This window comes from Pseudorca crassidens, chromosome 17 (genome assembly GCF_039906515.1).
Source record: "Pseudorca crassidens isolate mPseCra1 chromosome 17, mPseCra1.hap1, whole genome shotgun sequence".
In the NCBI taxonomy this organism is placed as follows: domain Eukaryota; kingdom Metazoa; phylum Chordata; class Mammalia; order Artiodactyla; family Delphinidae; genus Pseudorca; species Pseudorca crassidens.
In genome coordinates this window covers 1685307-1702230 of record NC_090312.1, presented here as the reverse complement: position 1 = coordinate 1702230, position 16924 = coordinate 1685307, and the positions used below count along the sequence as shown (strand labels likewise).

The window sequence follows — 16924 nt, the reverse complement described above, 5'->3', positions numbered from 1 at the left end:
CTGTTGATGTGGTGCAGCATGCGGATTGCTTTGCAGATATTTAACCAGAACGAACTTTTTGGCCAACCCAATACATGTAATGTAATCAATCACATATGTGTGTTTAAATCTCATCTTAGTGTTTACTTCATAATTTTCAATTTACTTGGTGTCCCTTTTTACTCTCCTTCTTGGCCTTCTTTTAATCTGTAAAAATGTTTTATTATTCCAATTTTTTCTACTCTTAGCAGTTAGGTATAAATTTGTATTTTCTGTGCTGCATAACAAATTACCACAAACTTAGCACCTTAAAACAACCCATATTTACTATCTCACCGTTTCCGTGGGTTGGGCATCTAAGGGTGACCCACCTGATGCCCCTCAGGACCTCACAGGCTGCAGCTGAGGTGTCAGCTGGGTCTGTGGTCTCACTGGAGGCTTGAGTGGGGAAGACTCCACCTCCAGGTTCATTTGGGTTGTTGGCAGTATCTGTCTCCTTGGAGCACTGAGTCCTGGCTTCTCTCTGGCCATTGGCTGGAGGTGCTCTCCAGTCCTGGAGGCCGCCCACAGCTCCCCATAACATGGCCCCTCTGCAGCCAGCTCTCAACACAGCCATTTGCTTCTTTAAGGCCAGCAGGAGAGTCAGTCTGCTAAGATGGAATCTTCCACAATGTAACGTAACCATGGGAGTGACAGCCTATCACCTTTGCCTGATTAAGGCTACTTCACAGATTCTACCCACACTCAAGGAGAGGGCTCACACAGGCATAAGCCACAGGGCGTCATCTTAGCGTGTGTCTGCCACAAAGTTCTCTTACTAATCTTTAGTAGTTGCCCTAGAGTTTACAATATATCTTCGAATTCTCAAGTCTACTATAACACTCTACTTTTCTGACAATGCAAGAATCTTAGCCCTTTTAACTACACTTACCCTCTTCCAAAACATATGCTATTATTTTGTGTGTGTTTTAGCTGTTATATATCTGTGATGTTGGTGCTACTGTTTTGCACAACTCTTTTTTTTTTTTTTTTGCGGTACACGGGCCTCTCACTGTTGTGGCCTCTCCTGTTGTGGAGCACAGGCTCCGGACATGCAGGCTCAGCGGCCATGGCTCAGAGGCCTAGCTGCTCCACAGCATGTGGGATCTTCCCGGACCGGGGCGCGAACCTGTGTCCCCTGCATCGGCAGGCAGACTCTCAACCACTGCGCCACCAGGGAAGCCCTTGCACAGCTCTTATGTGTATTCTTTCCAATGCACCCTCCCTACCTGCACCTCCATGTCCCATTTGGCTTTGTCTCTTCTGCCTTTTTTCTTTCTCTTTTGTCTTTCTCTTCATTGTTGGTCTGCTGCTACTGAACCCTCCTAAAGTTCTGTTTGTCCAAAGGTGTGTTTATTTTGCATTAAAAACTGTTTTTTTACCCCTTTGAAGGGGTAAAGAAGATTGTTCTCATTTCATTAGGTTTTGGCAATTATACTACGGTGTGCTCTGGTGTTTGTGTGCACTTGCTTGTTTTTGTACTCATCCTGCTTGGGATTCTTCATGCGTATCAAAGCTCTGACTTGATCTCTTGTTTGTTTTGAAAAATTCTCTTTGAACGCTGCTACCATCCTCTCCTTCCCTCATGCCTGCAACTCCCATGACATCAGCGTCAGACCTTTCCTTTTGTCTCTCTGTCTTTAATCCAAATATTTTCATTTGTACTGTATTCCAGGTTACTAATTCTATTTCCAGCTATGTCTATTATGCTGTTAAACTTAGCCATTGAGCTCTCAATTTATGTTTTGTATTTTTACATTCTAGAATTTCCATTTGGTTCTTTATTATTGTTTCCCATTCTCTGCCCAAACTTTTCAGTCTTATCTTTTAATTCCTTGAATATATCACTCATAATTATTTTAAAGTCTATGTCCAAGAACTCCATCATTGGCTGCATCTGGGTCTGTTTTTATTGTTCATCATTTTTCTTGTTTTTCACTCATATCTTCGTTCCTCATTAGCCTGATATGTTTTGGTTGCTGTACATTGCCTATTAAAAATGTGCTGGACAATGACATCTTCCTCCAGAGGAGACTTATTTAGTTTCTGGTAGGCACCAAGGCTAGAGGCAACTCAGATTACCTTAATCTAGTCCGGGGGTTGAGTGATTTGAAGCTGAGGATTCCGTTCCCACGCGCGTTGCTTTATTTCCCAAAGGATGGAGTTCTTCAGGATTCTTACTCAATAGAATTGCCAGATAAAATACAGGACACTCATTTAAATTTGAATTTCAGATAAACAATAAATCCTTTCTTACTGTATGTCCTCAGGATTATGTTCTGTATTTTTATTAGCTAAACCTGGCAACCCTAAGCCCTTACCCGGTGCTCTGGAATACAGATTTTGTCCCCTTGTTGCTGAGACCTGCAGAAGCCCTGCTCACATTGTGCCCCTGCCCTCCCCCTGGTGCTCGTGGCTGCTGCCAGGGGAAGCCTGTCTGCTGGTCTGGGGCCACTCCTGCGTTCTCCTGCCCTGGGCTCACCTCCTTCGTCTTTGCAGTGCCTTCAGACACGTTTCACAGCATGTTCATTCTGCCCGTCTCTTCTGTTGCTGTCATTGGGAAGACTGGTCCTAACCTCCTTCACTGACATGGCAGAAGCAGCACCACGTGCAGGAGCTTCTGGAGCTACTCTTTTCCCTTTGGAACTCTGTGAGGACTGATTCATTGACGTCTACATTTGATGCTGCTATAAAAAGTCCTAGGAGAGGGGCTTCCCTGGTGGCGCAGTGGTTGAGAGTCCGCCTGCCAATGCAGGGGACACAGGTTCCAGCCCTGGTCCAGGAAGATCCCACGTGCCGCGGAGCAACTAAGCCTGTGCGCCACAACTACTGAGCCTGCGCTCTAGAGCCCGCGAGCCGCAACTACTGAGCCTGCGCTCTAGAGCCCGCGAGCCACAACTACTGAGCCTGCGCTCTAGAGCCCGTGAGCCACAACTACTGAGCCTGTGTGCCACAACTACTGAAGCCCGCACGCCTAGAGTCCGTGCTCCACAATAAGAGAAGCCACCACAATGAGAAGCCCGCGCGCCACAACGAAGAGTAGCCCCCACTCACCACAACTAGAGAAAGCCCGCGCGCAGGGAGGAAGACCCCACACAGCAAATAAATAAATAAATTTATTTATTTTAAAAAAATAATAAGTCCTAGGAGAGCGTAGTTTGATTTCTTTTCTGCTTGGGTCCTCGAGTAACTTATATATATATATATATATATATATATATATATAAAATATTTATTTATTTATTTGGCTGTGCCGGGTCTTAGCTGCAGCACGCGGGATCTTCATTGCTGCAAGTGAGATCTTCGTTTCCGCATGTGGGATCTTTTTTAGTTGTGGCAAGCGGCTTCTTAGTTGTGGCATGCCGGATATAGTCCCACGACCAGGGATCGAACCCGGGCCCCCTGCATTGGGAGCACGGAGTCTTAACTACTGGACCACCAGGGAAATCCCAATGACTTTTTTTTTTTTTTTAAGAGTCAGCAACCTTAAAAACAACCTGCCAGTTTTTTTGTTTCCTGGTATATTCTTTGTCCCTTTTGTCTTAAGATTCATTTCAGGAAATTTTTTTTGTATTTTATCTCTAAATACTTTCCCCATCACTAGTATCCGCATTCTAGAGACACTAATTATTGTCACGTTTTATTGTCATCTTCTGTGTCTCCTCCTTCCGGTTTCCGCCCCCTTGCTAGCATTCACCGTGACCCTCCCAAACCCTTCTCTCCTGCCCCGAGCTCCACTCTGCACCACATCGGCTCTGTTTTCATCTGGTCCTGTGTTAGCTGTTGGTCTGCAGAGCTGACTATTGTTTTCCATTTGTCTTCTTTTCTGTGATGACTCTTTTACCTCCTCATTCTGTTTTTCCCATCTTGTCTTTGATCCCTTGTTTTATTGGATTTCTGTTTTTATTAAGTTCCTCCCTAGCTTGCGGTGCTTTTGGAGAGCTGGCTTTTCTGCTTGTTTTCTTCCAGCGTCTTCTGAAAGCCGTCTCATCCCTTCCCTGTGGCATGTCCGCACCTTCTCACCTGCAGTTCTTTCACAGTGAGCATGGCCCCTGGGTCTGGCTCTCCTCTGCTTGGAGTCTCAATTATGGAAACATAGGTTGAGCAGTTACTTTCAGGACTCACAGTGTTCTATTATTGGACTGTTGGAAAGCCCTGTGGGGTGTAGCTACCATCACCCCATTTTAGGAAAGGGACACTGAGGCCCAGAGAGGCTAACTGGTCGCCTCATCACATGGGCAGAGAGTGGCAGGTGGGTGTGGACGTCTCTCCTAGGGCAGGCGTTCAGACCCTCCCTGTAGCCAAGGGCGCTGCTGGGGCGAGGCAGAGTGTGCCGCCAGCGGATCACAGCTCTCAGGGGCCTTGGGCTCCCTATTCTGAGTTCCAGTGGGCTTATGGGTTGAGACACCCCCACTTCAGCCCAGCCGGTGGATTACTCTGGTTTAGTTGTGTTTGTGGATTTTAGAACATTTTTGATCCTTTCGTCAGGTCAGGAGGGAGTGCGCTTGCTCCGCTCGCCTTGTTAACCTGGAGCTCGGGCACACCTGGTGTTGGTCCTGCAGCCGCGTGGACCGCAGCGTGGAGCGGAGCACTGTGATCCGTAGCCCTCTCCCCACTAGCAGGGCCAACCGCGGCGGACCAAGCAGCCACCACCATCCAGTGAGCCTTCCGGAAGCTCCTGGCGAGCAAGGAGCAGGCCTGCCGTGAGCAGGACCACCAGGACTACCTGGAGCTGATGGAGAAGCTGCAGAGGCAGGTGAGGTCTACGGGGTTGGGTGTCGGAGCGGGGCATGACTGCAGGGCTGGAGGCGGGGACGCGGGGCTGGGGGCGAGGAAGGAGGGCTCGGGGCGGAAACTGCAGGGCTCGGGGGCGGGAACTGCAGGGCTTTGGGCGGGGACGCAGAGCTGGGGGCGGGAACGCAGGGCTAGGGCGGGGGGACGCAGCGCTGTGGGGGACGCAGGGCTGGGGGCGGGGACGCAGGGCTGGGGGCGGGGACGCAGGGCTAGGGCGGGGGGACGCAGCGCTGTGGGGGACGCAGGGCTGGGGGCGGGGAAGGAGGGCTCGGGAGCGGCAACTGCAGGGTTGCGGGCGGGGACTCAGGGCTGGGGGCGGGGAAGGAGGGCTCGGGGGCGGAAACTGCAGGTTTGGGGGCGGGGACGCAGGGCTGGGGGCGGGGACGCAGGGTTAGGGCGGGGGGACGCAGGGCTGTGGGGGACGCAGGGCTAGGGCGGGGAGACGCAGCGCTGTTGGGGACGCAGGGCTGGGGGCGGGGACGCAGGGCTTGGGGGCGGAAACTGCAGGTTTGGGGGCGGGGATGCAGGGCTGGGGGCGGGGACGCAGGGTTAGGGCGGGGGGACGCAAGGCTGGCGGCGGGGAAGGAGGGCTCGGGGGCGGAAACTGCTGGGCTCCGGGGCCCGGACCCAGGGTTGGGGGCCCAGGGCTGGGGCGGTGACCGCACTGGGCTGCCCGCAGGCCTTCGTGGCCCTGTTGCGGCGGGAGCCAGAGGCGGTCCGGCGGCAGTGGGAAGAAGCGGCGGCGGCAGGAGGAGCGGCAGCGCGGGGCGCGCCTGCTGGAGGCGCGCCTGCTGGAGGCGGCCTTCGACGGGAACCTGGGCGAAATTCAGGCGGTCCTGGGGGAGGTGGGCGGCGGGGCGGCGGGGCGGCGGGCCCTGAGCTCGCGGCGTCGCTGACCGCCGCCCGGCGCAGGTGGACGCGCTGCTGAACCGCGAGGGCGTGAGCTGCGACGCGGCGCGGGCGGCGCGGCGGCTGCAGCGGCGCCTGGCCCTCGTGGACTTAGAGGACAGCGACGGCGGGCGGGCAGTCCCTGGCCATCCAGCTGCTAGCCGAGCAGGGCGCCAGTCGCAACAGCAAGGTGGGCGCCGGGCGAGGACTGGGGGCCGCGCCTCGTCCGGGCGGGCCGTGCTCAGTGAGCGCGTACAGCAGGGCGCCTTCGGCCGGACGCCGCTGTACCGAGCGGCCTTCGGGGGCCACCTGGAAGCCGTGGAGGTGCTTGTGAAGCTCGTAGCTGACCCCCGGGTGTGTGCGGACGACGGACGCACCCCCGAGCAGGTGCGCGGGCGTGGGCAGAAGGCCCCGGTGCGCTTGCTCCCCCACCCGCAAAGCTGTCAGGAGCCTGGGGGCCCCGCCCCGGCTGGTCCTGAACCTTCCAGGACCCAGAGCCTTTGCAGGCCCTTCCCCTCCCAAAGTACTCGCTATGAGCCTTACCGGGCACGCGCGATCAAGACCACAGCTCCCGGTTTCTTGGGGCCTCCTGTGGCCGGGGTTCTACTCACGTCCCTGGGCCCTCAGCCCACCTTGGAAGCAGTGTTACCATGGGAGGTGGAGAAACAGACTGGCTCCTCGGGAGCCAGCGCGGGAGCTCTGGGGCACTGAGGGCAGCGCTAGGACCACCCACCTGGCCCCTCACTCAGAATTTCCACGTCTCTGAGAAAATTGAGCCCTAGGGCTTGGAGCCATGACCCTGCCCAAGGCAGCTCAGCCTGGCACCTCCTTCGTGGCGCCCGGGAACGATGTCAAGGGGCCTTTTCACAGGCCCTGGGCCAGGCTGGGGACACGGGCGCCTGGACTTCTCCCCGGCCCAGGAGGCCAGGTCAGATGAGGCTGACCCAGGGCCTGTGGGAGCAGCCGTGAAGCCAGATCACCTAATGCCGCGGCCTTAATTTCTTCAAATGAGTCTGACTGGAATCTCAGGCCCTCGCCCATCTCAGCCGTGTGTCCTTCCACCCCAGTCTGTAGAGCTGAGGTGTTGGCTGGAAAATGTGGGACTGGCCCGGGTCTGCTGCTGAGCCCCTGCTTCCACCCGTGGGGTGCCAGGGCCTTTGCCACCTGGGGACCCCGTGTCCTGGGCGCCACCTTCACCCCCAGCTGCCTCCTCAGGGTGCTGCTCCAGGCTCCCCCTTGTCCTGGAAGGCATCCCCTCTGCTCTTCTTGGCTTCTCCTTTTTAATAAGCAACAAGCCAAGCTTGAAAAGACCAGCAGAGCCTCTGGCTTCAAACTCCTCCTGCTTCCTCCTCAAAGGAGCAAAATGTGAGGCTAGGAGGACCGAAGGGCCTGGCCATGGCCTCAGAGGGGCTGGAGCGAGGAGGGGCACAGGGAGGCCCACCTCTCCGCGGGCCGTGTTGGGGCAGGCCCGGGCGGTGGGCACAGGGCATGAAGGCTGGAGAAGCATGCAGGCGGCCTTCTGAGGGGTGCTGAGGAGGATGTCCAGCCCGCCGGTGCCTGAGGGTGGGGCAGGGGGCACTGAGACGAGCAGTACCCTGTGGAGCAGGGGAGGCCACTGGCTGCAGGAGGGACAGTCTGGTGCTGGAGCAATTGGACGTCCACAAGCAAAGGAATGAACCTTCACCTAAACGTCAAACCCTATATAAAATGAACTCAAAATGGATTAGTATTTAAATGTAAACTGTAAAACCTTTAGAATAACACAGGAGAAAATCTTTGGGACCTGTGGCTTGGTAAAGTGTTCTTAGACAAAAAGCACAATCAATCGATAAAAGAAAGAAAAAAAACCCCAACAAATTGAACTTCCTAAAAATGTAAAACTTTTGCTCTGCTGAAGCCCCTGTTAACAGGATGAAAAGACAAGCCACAGAGAGGGAGAAAATCCTTGCAGACCACGTATCTGACAGAGGACCCATATTTATAACATACAAACAACTCTCAAAACTCAATGGTGGGCTTCCCTGGTGGCGCAGTGGTTGAGAGTCCGCCTGCCGATGCAGGGGACACGGGTTCGTGCCCCGGTCCGGGAAGATCCCACATGCAACGAAGCAGCTGGGCCCGTGAGCCATGGCCGCTGAGCCTGCGCGTCCGGAGCCTGTGCTCCGCAACAGGAGAGGCCACAGCAGTGAGAGGCCCGTGTACCGCAAAAAAAAAAAACACCACCTCAATGGTAAGTGGTATGATCTAGTTATAAAGTGAGCAAAGGGCATGGAGAGAAATTTCACTGAAGAGGATATAATGATGCCAATAAACACAAGTTGTCCAACTCCGTCGCACCTGTAAGAAATGCTGAAACGGGAACCAGCGGGGGCACAGGGCGCAGAGAAGCCGGATCTCACCCAGTGCTCGTGGGAACGCAAAGGGGCTGAAACGGGAACCAGCGGGGGCACGGCGCAGAGAAGCCGGATCTCACCCAGTGCTCGTGGGAACGCAAAGGGGCTGAAACGGGAACCAGCGGGGGCACAGGGCGCAGAGAAGCCGGATCTCACCCAGTGCTCGTGGGAACGCAAAGGGGCTGAAACGGGAACCAGCGGGGGCACAGGGCGCAGAGAAGCCGGATCTCACCCAGTGCTCGTGGGAACGCAAAGGGGCTGAAACGGGAACCAGCGGGGGCACAGGGTGCAGAGAAGCCGGATCTCACCCAGTGCTCGTGGGAACGTAAAGCGGGGCAGCTGCCCTGGAACACAGTGGGTGTGTCTTAAGAAACTGAACATACATTTCCCGTGGGACTCAGCACACGCTGCTGGGCATTCTATTCCAGTAAAATGAGGACTGTGTCCACACAAAAGTGTGCACATGCATGTTCACAGCAGCTTTACTTGTAACAGCCCCAAAGTGGACGCAACCTAGATGTTCTTCAGTAGGTGAAAGGTTAAGCCAACTCAGGCCAGTCCACACCTCAGAACACTCCTCAGCTGTGAGAAGGAAGGAACTAGTGATAGAGCAACACCTGCACGGGTCTCAAGGGCCTTTTGCCAAGTGAAAAAAGAGCGCATCTCACAGGGTTACATACTGTCATTCCATTCACATAACATTTTCAAAATGACGAAATTATGGAGACGGAGGCCAGATCAGTGCTTTGCGGGGTGGGAATAGGGGCAGGGAAGGAAAGGGGACAGAGGTGATGTGACTAGAAGTGGTGACACAGAGGAGCGTTGTGGTGATGGGACAGGTCGCATCCTGACTGGTGGTGGGTACACAAACCTACACGTATGATAAAACTGCATGTAACTGTAGGCGTACAAAGGGATACATGTGAAACTGTTGAAACAAAGTAGGTGGGGGTCTGTGGATTGTACTGTGTCCATATCCTGCTTTGTATATTGCACTATAGTTGTATAAGATACCATCACTGGGGAAAACTTGTTAAGGGTACATGCAAATTCCTGTAAGTCTGTAATTGTTTGCAAATAAAAGTTTAATAAAGTTACCAGTCATGCAAGGAAACAGGAAAATATAACCCATAGTGAAGAGCAAAATCAATCAACGCTGACTCAGAAATGACGCAGCGTAAGTGGACAAGGGCATTAAACTTACAGCTGTATCTCACACAGCACACCTCCACATCCATCTGTCTCTATTTTTATGTACATACTCCTAAACTTCTGAAAACTGCAATGTTGGAGGTGAAAAACACACTGGATGTGATTAATGGCTGCTTAGACATTGAAAGAAAAATTAGTTATTTAGAAGACATAGAAATTACCCAAAATGAAACACAGAAAGAAGGTGGGAAAAAAATGAACAGAGATTTCTGCTTCTAGGATGGAGTAAATGCAACCTGATTTATCCTTCCACCTGAAATACGACAAGGAAACCCAGACAGAAAATATGAAACAATGGTTTTCAAGACACTGGGCATCAGGGAATAATCGGTGATCCCCAGGAGGCTGGAAATAAACTACGTGAGCTCTTCGATTGCCCAGCTAACCACCTTGAGAGCACTTCCAGGCTGTGGTGCAGGAGCGGGGTATCCAGGCAAAGCCTGGTCAATTCCCTGAGTTAAGGAGACAGGGTTCAGAGTCCAGGGATTCCAAGGCAGTCAGACTGCAAGGGCCAGAGAGAAGAGAGCTGCAAAGGGAAACAGCGTTTCAGAAATAACGCCATTTGCAGCAATACGGATGCAACTAGAGATTGTCACACTGAGTGAAGTAAGTCAGACAGAGAAAGACAAATATATGATATCGCTTATATGTGGAATCTAAAACAATAGTACAAATGAACTTATTTACAAAACAGAAATAGAGTCACAGATGTATACAACAAACTTATGGTTACCAGCGGGGAAATGGGGGGAGGGATAAAGTGGGAGATTGGGATGGACATATACACACTACTATATATAAAATAGATAACTAATAAGGACCCGCCGTATAGCACAGGGAACTCTACTCAACACTCTGTAATGGACTATATGGAAAAAGAATCTAGAAAAGAGTGGTTATATGTATAACTGATGTACTTTGCTATACACCTGAAACTAACACAACATTGTAAATCAACTATACTCCAATAAAATAAATTTAAAAAAAAGATAAAGAGCATTCCAGAGGTGTGTAGGGACCCCTTTGGGGATTCAGGTGAGTACTCAATGGCTCATGTGTGTGACGGAATGTCTCAAGGTTGGGGACAGAGCCATCTGTCAGGAGGGAAGGAAGCAGTGCCTAGCCTTTTCCCACCAGCCCAAGCAGGAGACCTCACAATCCATGTGGCACTGGGTAGGGCACTTAGAAGGATCTTGCCTCAGAGGAATAATTAGTCCTAGAGTAAATGCCGCTCTGGTACAGCCTCACCAATCTTAAAGCAAGACCCAAAGGATAAAACTTTCCAAGTAATATAACTGTATCCCAAAACAAATTTCAAGAATACATATAGAGATACAAAATATACAGCTCCTAACAAGGCAAAATGTACACTGTCTGGCATCCAATTAAATATTACCAGACATACAAAGATGCATAGAGATATGACCATAATGAGAAGCTCAACTAATCAAGACAAACCCAGAACGGATGGGGATATTAGAATTAGCATAAAAGACATTTAAACAGCTGTTATAACTATATTCCAGATGCTTGAAAAATTGAATAGAGACACGGAAGGTATAACAAACAAATGCTAGAGGTAAAAATGACAGTGTCTGAGATGAAAAACAAACAAAAATCTATGGATGGGATTAATGTCAGATTAGACACAACAGAGGTAAAGATTAGTGAATTTGAAGGCTTAACAATAGAAACTACTCCAAATAAAACCACACAGAGAAAAAGGAATTCCTCCAAACGAAAAGAGGATCAACGAGCTGTGGGACAGTTTCAAGAGGCCTCATCATATATATGTAATTGGAGTCTCCAAAGGAGAGAAGAAAGAAAGGACGGAATTCCCTGGTGGTGCTGTGGTTAAGAATCTGCCTGCCAATGCAGGGGATATGGGTTCGAGCTCTGGTCCGGGAAGATCCCACATGCCACGGAACAACCAAGCCTGTGCGCCACAACTACTGAGCCTGTGCCCTAGAGCCCGTGAACCACAACTACTGAGCCCGTGCACCACAACTCCTGAAGCCTGTGCGCATAGAGCCCGTGCTCCGCAGCAAAAGCCACCGCAATGAGAAGCCCGCGCACCACAACGAAGACCCAATGCAGCTGAAAATAAATAAATTTATTTTTAAAAAAAAGGAAACAGAAAAAAATATATATATTTGAAGAAATAATAACCTTAAGGTTTCCAAATTTGATGAAAAGTATAAACCACATTCCTAAAACTCAACAAACACCAAATTTCAACAAGAAGCAGGAAGGAAAATCAGGCTAAAGCACAATTTGATAAAATTTCTCCGAGCCAGTGATAAAGAGAAAATCATAAGAGCAGCCAGAGGAAAAAAAGACATGTTACAGACAGAAGAACAAAGATAAGGACTATGGCAGATTTCCTGCTGGAAACAATGCAAGTGAGGAGACCGTGGAGAGCATCTTTAATGGTACTGAAGGGGGAAAAAAATCTTGTCAACCTTGAGTTCTATACCCAGTGCATATATCGTTCATAACTGAAGGCAAAATAAAGACATACCTTTCCAGACATACAAAAGCTGAAAGAATCAATCACCAGCAGACTCACACTATGAGAAATGTTAATGGAAGCCCTACCAATAGAAGGGAAGGGATGCCAGCTGTGAATATGGATCCACTCAAAGACGTGAGGACCACTAGAAAGGGTAACTACCTAGGTAAATGTACGAGATAGGGCCTTAGTACTTAAATTTATTGAAAAGGTAATTGAAGAAACAAAAATAATGGCAATATGTCATGGGATTTTATAACACATGTAGATACACATACTAAAAACTGTACAAATTATAGTTGTTTGGCTCCAATGTGTGACAAAAATGAAGGTTGGCAGGGGGAAATGGAAATATACTGTGGAAGGTTCTTATACTATATGTGAAGTGGTACAGTATCATCTGAAAGTAGATTGTAATAAGTTGTAGGTGTATATATGCTGTAAACCCTGAAGTAAGCACTAAATATCAAGTTATAGTTAGTAAGATAATAAAGGAGATACAATGGAATTCTAAAAAATATCAGAAAGGAGGCAAAAAGGAGGCAAAAAGAAAGGAGGCAAAAAAAGAAGAAAAGGAAAATAAAGAACAGGGACTTCCCTGGTGGTCCAGTGGTTAAGATTCCACGCTCCCAGTGCAGGGGGCCCCAGTTTGATCCGTGGTCAGGGAACTAGATCCTGCATGCCACAGCTAAGAGATCCCACATACCACAACTAAAGATCCTGCATGCTACAACTAAAGATCCCACGTGCTGCAACTAAAGATCCTGCATGCCACAACAGAGATCCCGGACGTGGCAACGAAGATCCCACGTGCTGCAACTAAGACCCGGCACCGCCCAATAAATAAATAAATAAATAAATAAATAAATAAAAGAACAGATGGAACCAGTAGAAAACAATAGCAAAGGGTAATTTTTAACTCAACTATATCAATAATCTCATTAAATGTAGATGGTCTAAACACCACAATTAAAAGGCAGAGATTGTCATTCAGATTTAAAAAATCCAACTATAGGGACTTCCTCGGTGGTCCAGTGGTAAAGAATCCACCTTCCAATGCAGGGGACGCAGGTTCCATCCCTGGTTGGGGAACTAAGATCCCACAGGCTGCAGGGCAACTAGGCCTGCGCGCCTCAACAAGAGAGCCCACAGTGCTGCAAACTACAGAGCCCATGCACCTTGGAGCGTGCGTGCCACAGCTAGAGAGAAAACCTGCAGGCCACAACTAGAGGGAAGCCCGAGTGCTGCAGCAAAGAGCCCATGCACCACAACGAAAAAGATCCCACATGCCTCAATGAAAGATCCTGCGTGCTGCAACTAAGACCCAACGCAGCCAAAAGAAATAAAGATAAATTTTTTAAAAATCCAACTATATTCTGCCTATAAGAAACAAACTTAAAATATGGGACTTCCCTGGCGGTCCAGCTGTTAAGACTCCACACTTCCACTTCAGGGGGCACGGGTTCGATCCCTGGTCAGAGAACTAAGATCCCACATGCCGTGCAGTGTGGCCAAAAAGTAAAATAAAATAAAATAACATAAAATAGATACAGATAGGTGAAAATTAAAAGGATAGAACAAATATGCCAGTATAACACTAAATATAAGGAAGCTGAAATGACTATATTAACATCTGAAAAAGTAGACTTCAGAACAAAGAATATTACTGAGAATAAAAGAATCATTTCATAAGGACAAAGGGATCATTTCATCAAGAGGACATAAGAATCCTAAATGTTTTTGCAGGTACTAACAGAGCTTCCAAATACATGAAGCAAAAACTGACAACTACAAGGAGAACTAACTCCACAATTATAGTAGCAGATTTCAACATACCTATCTCAATAATTGGTGAAACAAGTAGACAGAAAAATCAGTAATGATGTAGAAGAATTAAATAACTATCAATCATTATCTGTCCCTCCATCCATCATCCCTTTATCGTTCATCTACCCATCTATCATTGTTTTCATGTTTATCCATTGAATACCATCTCTTTTCCCAGTACTTGACTTACTGTTTCATCAATTCACACATTTTCTCATTAATTTATGAATGATTTATTGATAAACTTGCCAGTCTATCCCCTCATTACTGTATCCACTTTAGCCTTACTACCATCTTAAGTCATCCTCACGTATTCATTTATTTAACTACTGCTAATTCACACATCTCTTCATCGTGCATTCATACACACATTCGTGCTGTTTACTTGAGAGAAAATTTCGAGAAAGCAGGGACTATGTTAGTTCACTTCACAGCTGTATTCTCCAGTGTCATACATTTTGGTTGTCACATGAAAGGCACTCAAAAGTTGTGTTCAATGATTGAACTCACCCATCAATTCATCTATCCATTTGCTCAACCAACCATCTACTTATCTAAGTTATTCATCCATTAAATCCCTTCATCTATTAATTTTTCATGTATCAATTCGTATTTCATCCATTCATTCAATCCAAGAATCCTTCATTCTTTTATCATTTAATTCATTCATTAACTTATTCATCTACTCATTATTTGTCCATTCATTAACTCACTCATAAATTCACCCATTATTATTTTATCTGTTCACTCATTTAGTTTTCCATTTCTTCTGCTTGCAAACTAACCTTCGGCAAGTTTTTAAACTTATTTAAGTATCAGCTTCCATATGTTCATAAATGGGGCTAACAGGTCCTATATTTCAAAGACGAATGAGACAATGAGTGGAATTCTTCAGCACAATTCCTGGCGCACAGTGCTCAATAAATGGCAGCTGTTACTCTTTAAAGTAGGTATTCACAGTTCCTTGTTAATAATTCATGGACCCATTCCTGTGTTCACTCTTCCATTCATTTATCTGCTCCATCCATCCATTCCTCTCTCATCCTTGATTTTACACACCTTTGAACTTTCCTTTCTAAAATACAAACCACATACTGAACATTGTACAAATCAAAGTTGTGTGGCTTGATTAAATGATAAAGGAAATACTCCTGGATTAACCTCCTCAGTCAAGATGTGAAACATTGGAGAACCCTACCCCTCCCTTCTGAGAACCCTGCTTTCTGTGGCCCCTTTATCACTCCGGGGTGGGGGGGGGTGGCGGGGGGGACTTCAGAGGAACAGGAGTGGTAAGACTTGGGATGTGTGGCCCCAAGGGCTGTGTCTGTAGGGAGGCCGCGACGGCGGGGAACTGCAGCCGGGGACCTGCATACAGTGGACACAAGCAGGGAGCCTGGGGGGCCGGTGGCAGGGTGTGGAGGGAGGAGGGCAGGAGGGGAAGGTGGAGGCCTGTGTGGTCTTGGCAGGGGGACTGCAAGGACCTAGGGGGCATCATGGTCAGCACTTCGGGGCTCATCCCTGGCCAGCTGGGAGGCCACATTTCTGAGTCGGTGCCTTTTTCGCTGAAGTGGGAGTCCGACAGCATCTCTCCAGGTCGGGCAGAACACAGAACACCCTGAGCTTTTGACCACTGGCGCTAGGTGGCCTCGCTGGACGTGGTGGTCAGCGTGCTGCAGTCCTGGGACCTGAGCCATATTCTCCAGAACATGGAGGCCCAGCGGCAGCGCCGGGCCAGGGAACCAAGCAGCACAGGGAGGCGGAGCTCAAGTGGCGCTGAAGAGGGGGGTTGGGGTGGGGGGAGGCGGCCAGGAGCTTCTCTGACCCGCCTCCCCCGACCCCAGCATGAACCTCAGAGTGCAACAGCTACCCAAGGAGCAGCCAGTGTCACCAACAGGTGTGTAGCCAGCCCCCCGGAAGGAGCCGGTGGGAGGAGAGAGAGCTGGGTGCTGAGAGGCGCCCCGCGAGCCCCCAACCTGGTCCGGAGGGCTTCAGCTGGCCCCGCCCCCCCGCAGGCCTAGCGCGAGCTCAACCCGAGGATCGACAAGCACAAGGGTTAACGGAGGGCGCGGGCATGGCTGAGCTCACTCGGCAGGTTGGCTACTCCCCCTCGGCGGGGCGGGGCGGCCCCCCTCCCAGCCCCTTCCTTAGGGGTCCCGGCTAAGCCCGGCAGGCAGGGGTGGGGGTCCGGCCTTGCCCTGAGCGGAGCGTAGGGCCCCTCCTCCAGGCCGTCAACGACGCGGAGGCCCAAGTAGACAGGCTCCGGTTGGAGGCCCAAAAGGCGGAAGAGATGCTGGCCCTGGCCAGGCTGGAGTGCGGGGGGCGGGCCCAGGAGGGTGGGCGGGGCTCGGGCTGGGGGCCAGAGGGGCCGGGGAGGGGGATCGGGCGCCAAGCCCGCCGGTTGGCCCCCCACTTACATCCCCACAGGGGAGGAGGAGGCGCCCGGGCTGAAGTGTCAGGTCACTGAGCTCCACGACGTGCTGTTGAAGGACGTGGGTGATCGCATCCGCGCTGATGGCAGGTCACTGGTCCCGGCCGGCGAGGGGCAAAGGATGAGCCGAGGCTTCGGGCGGACGGCGGTGACCTGGCGGCCACTCCCAGGTGGCCTCTTGTCATCGACCCTTCGGGCCAGGCGGCCACCTTCCTGCGCTACCAGGACACCAACTATGTGGACGCCGTGAACCCAGACCACCTGAGGCCGGAGAAGATCAGGCTGGCGCTGCTGGGGCGCTCGGGTGAGGCTGGTGGAAGGCGGGAGGCCCCGGCCCTCCCCGCCCCACCCCTCGCCCTCCCCGCAGCTTCGGGAAGCTGCGGGTGTCCGACTTGCGTGAAGTGGACCTGTTCCTGGCGGCGCAGCGGCAGCTGGAGGCGGTGCAGCCGGGCCTGGCGCAGGAGCTGCTGGGCCGCGGGCTGCTGGAGCGGGAGAGGTTCCTGTCGCTGCTGCGGCCGACCGATGAGCCCGAGTACAGCCCCAGCCAGTGCCAGGAGGCGCGCCTGGAGCACTTCCACCTCTTCTATGTCACCAAGGTTCGGTGGCCGCTGCGCCCCAGGGCGCCGGGTCCGTGAACGTGCGCATCAGGAATGTGGGCGTGCGCTGTGCAGGGGAGGGGGCCGGCCGGGAGCCCCAGCTGGGGGACCCCGGCTGGCGGGCCCTTGGGGGCAGAGTAGGCGGGCCCAATCAGTTCCTCCCGCTGTGGAGCAGTGCACAGTTGGGACGACGGGGGAGTTCGTGGTCCCCGCACCGGCCCCAGATTTGGAGGAGCAGAAGGGGTGGGCGTTGGTA

At 51.1% G+C, this 16924-nt stretch overlaps 1 protein-coding gene across 1 annotated transcript; it reads left to right on the top strand.

Moving 5' to 3' along the window:
• Positions 1–18: 18 nt before the first annotated feature.
• IQANK1 (IQ motif and ankyrin repeat containing 1) lies at positions 19–16835 on the top strand. The gene is given in 13 exon segments (XM_067712757.1): positions 19–76; positions 4641–4888; positions 5492–5553; positions 5555–5657; positions 5725–5819; positions 5821–5890; positions 5962–6087; positions 15285–15429; positions 15657–15736; positions 15869–15977; positions 16069–16162; positions 16243–16368; positions 16440–16835. Coding segments are annotated over 13 exon segments (1584 nt in total). The 3' UTR covers positions 16708–16835.
• Positions 16836–16924: the final 89 nt, after the last annotated feature.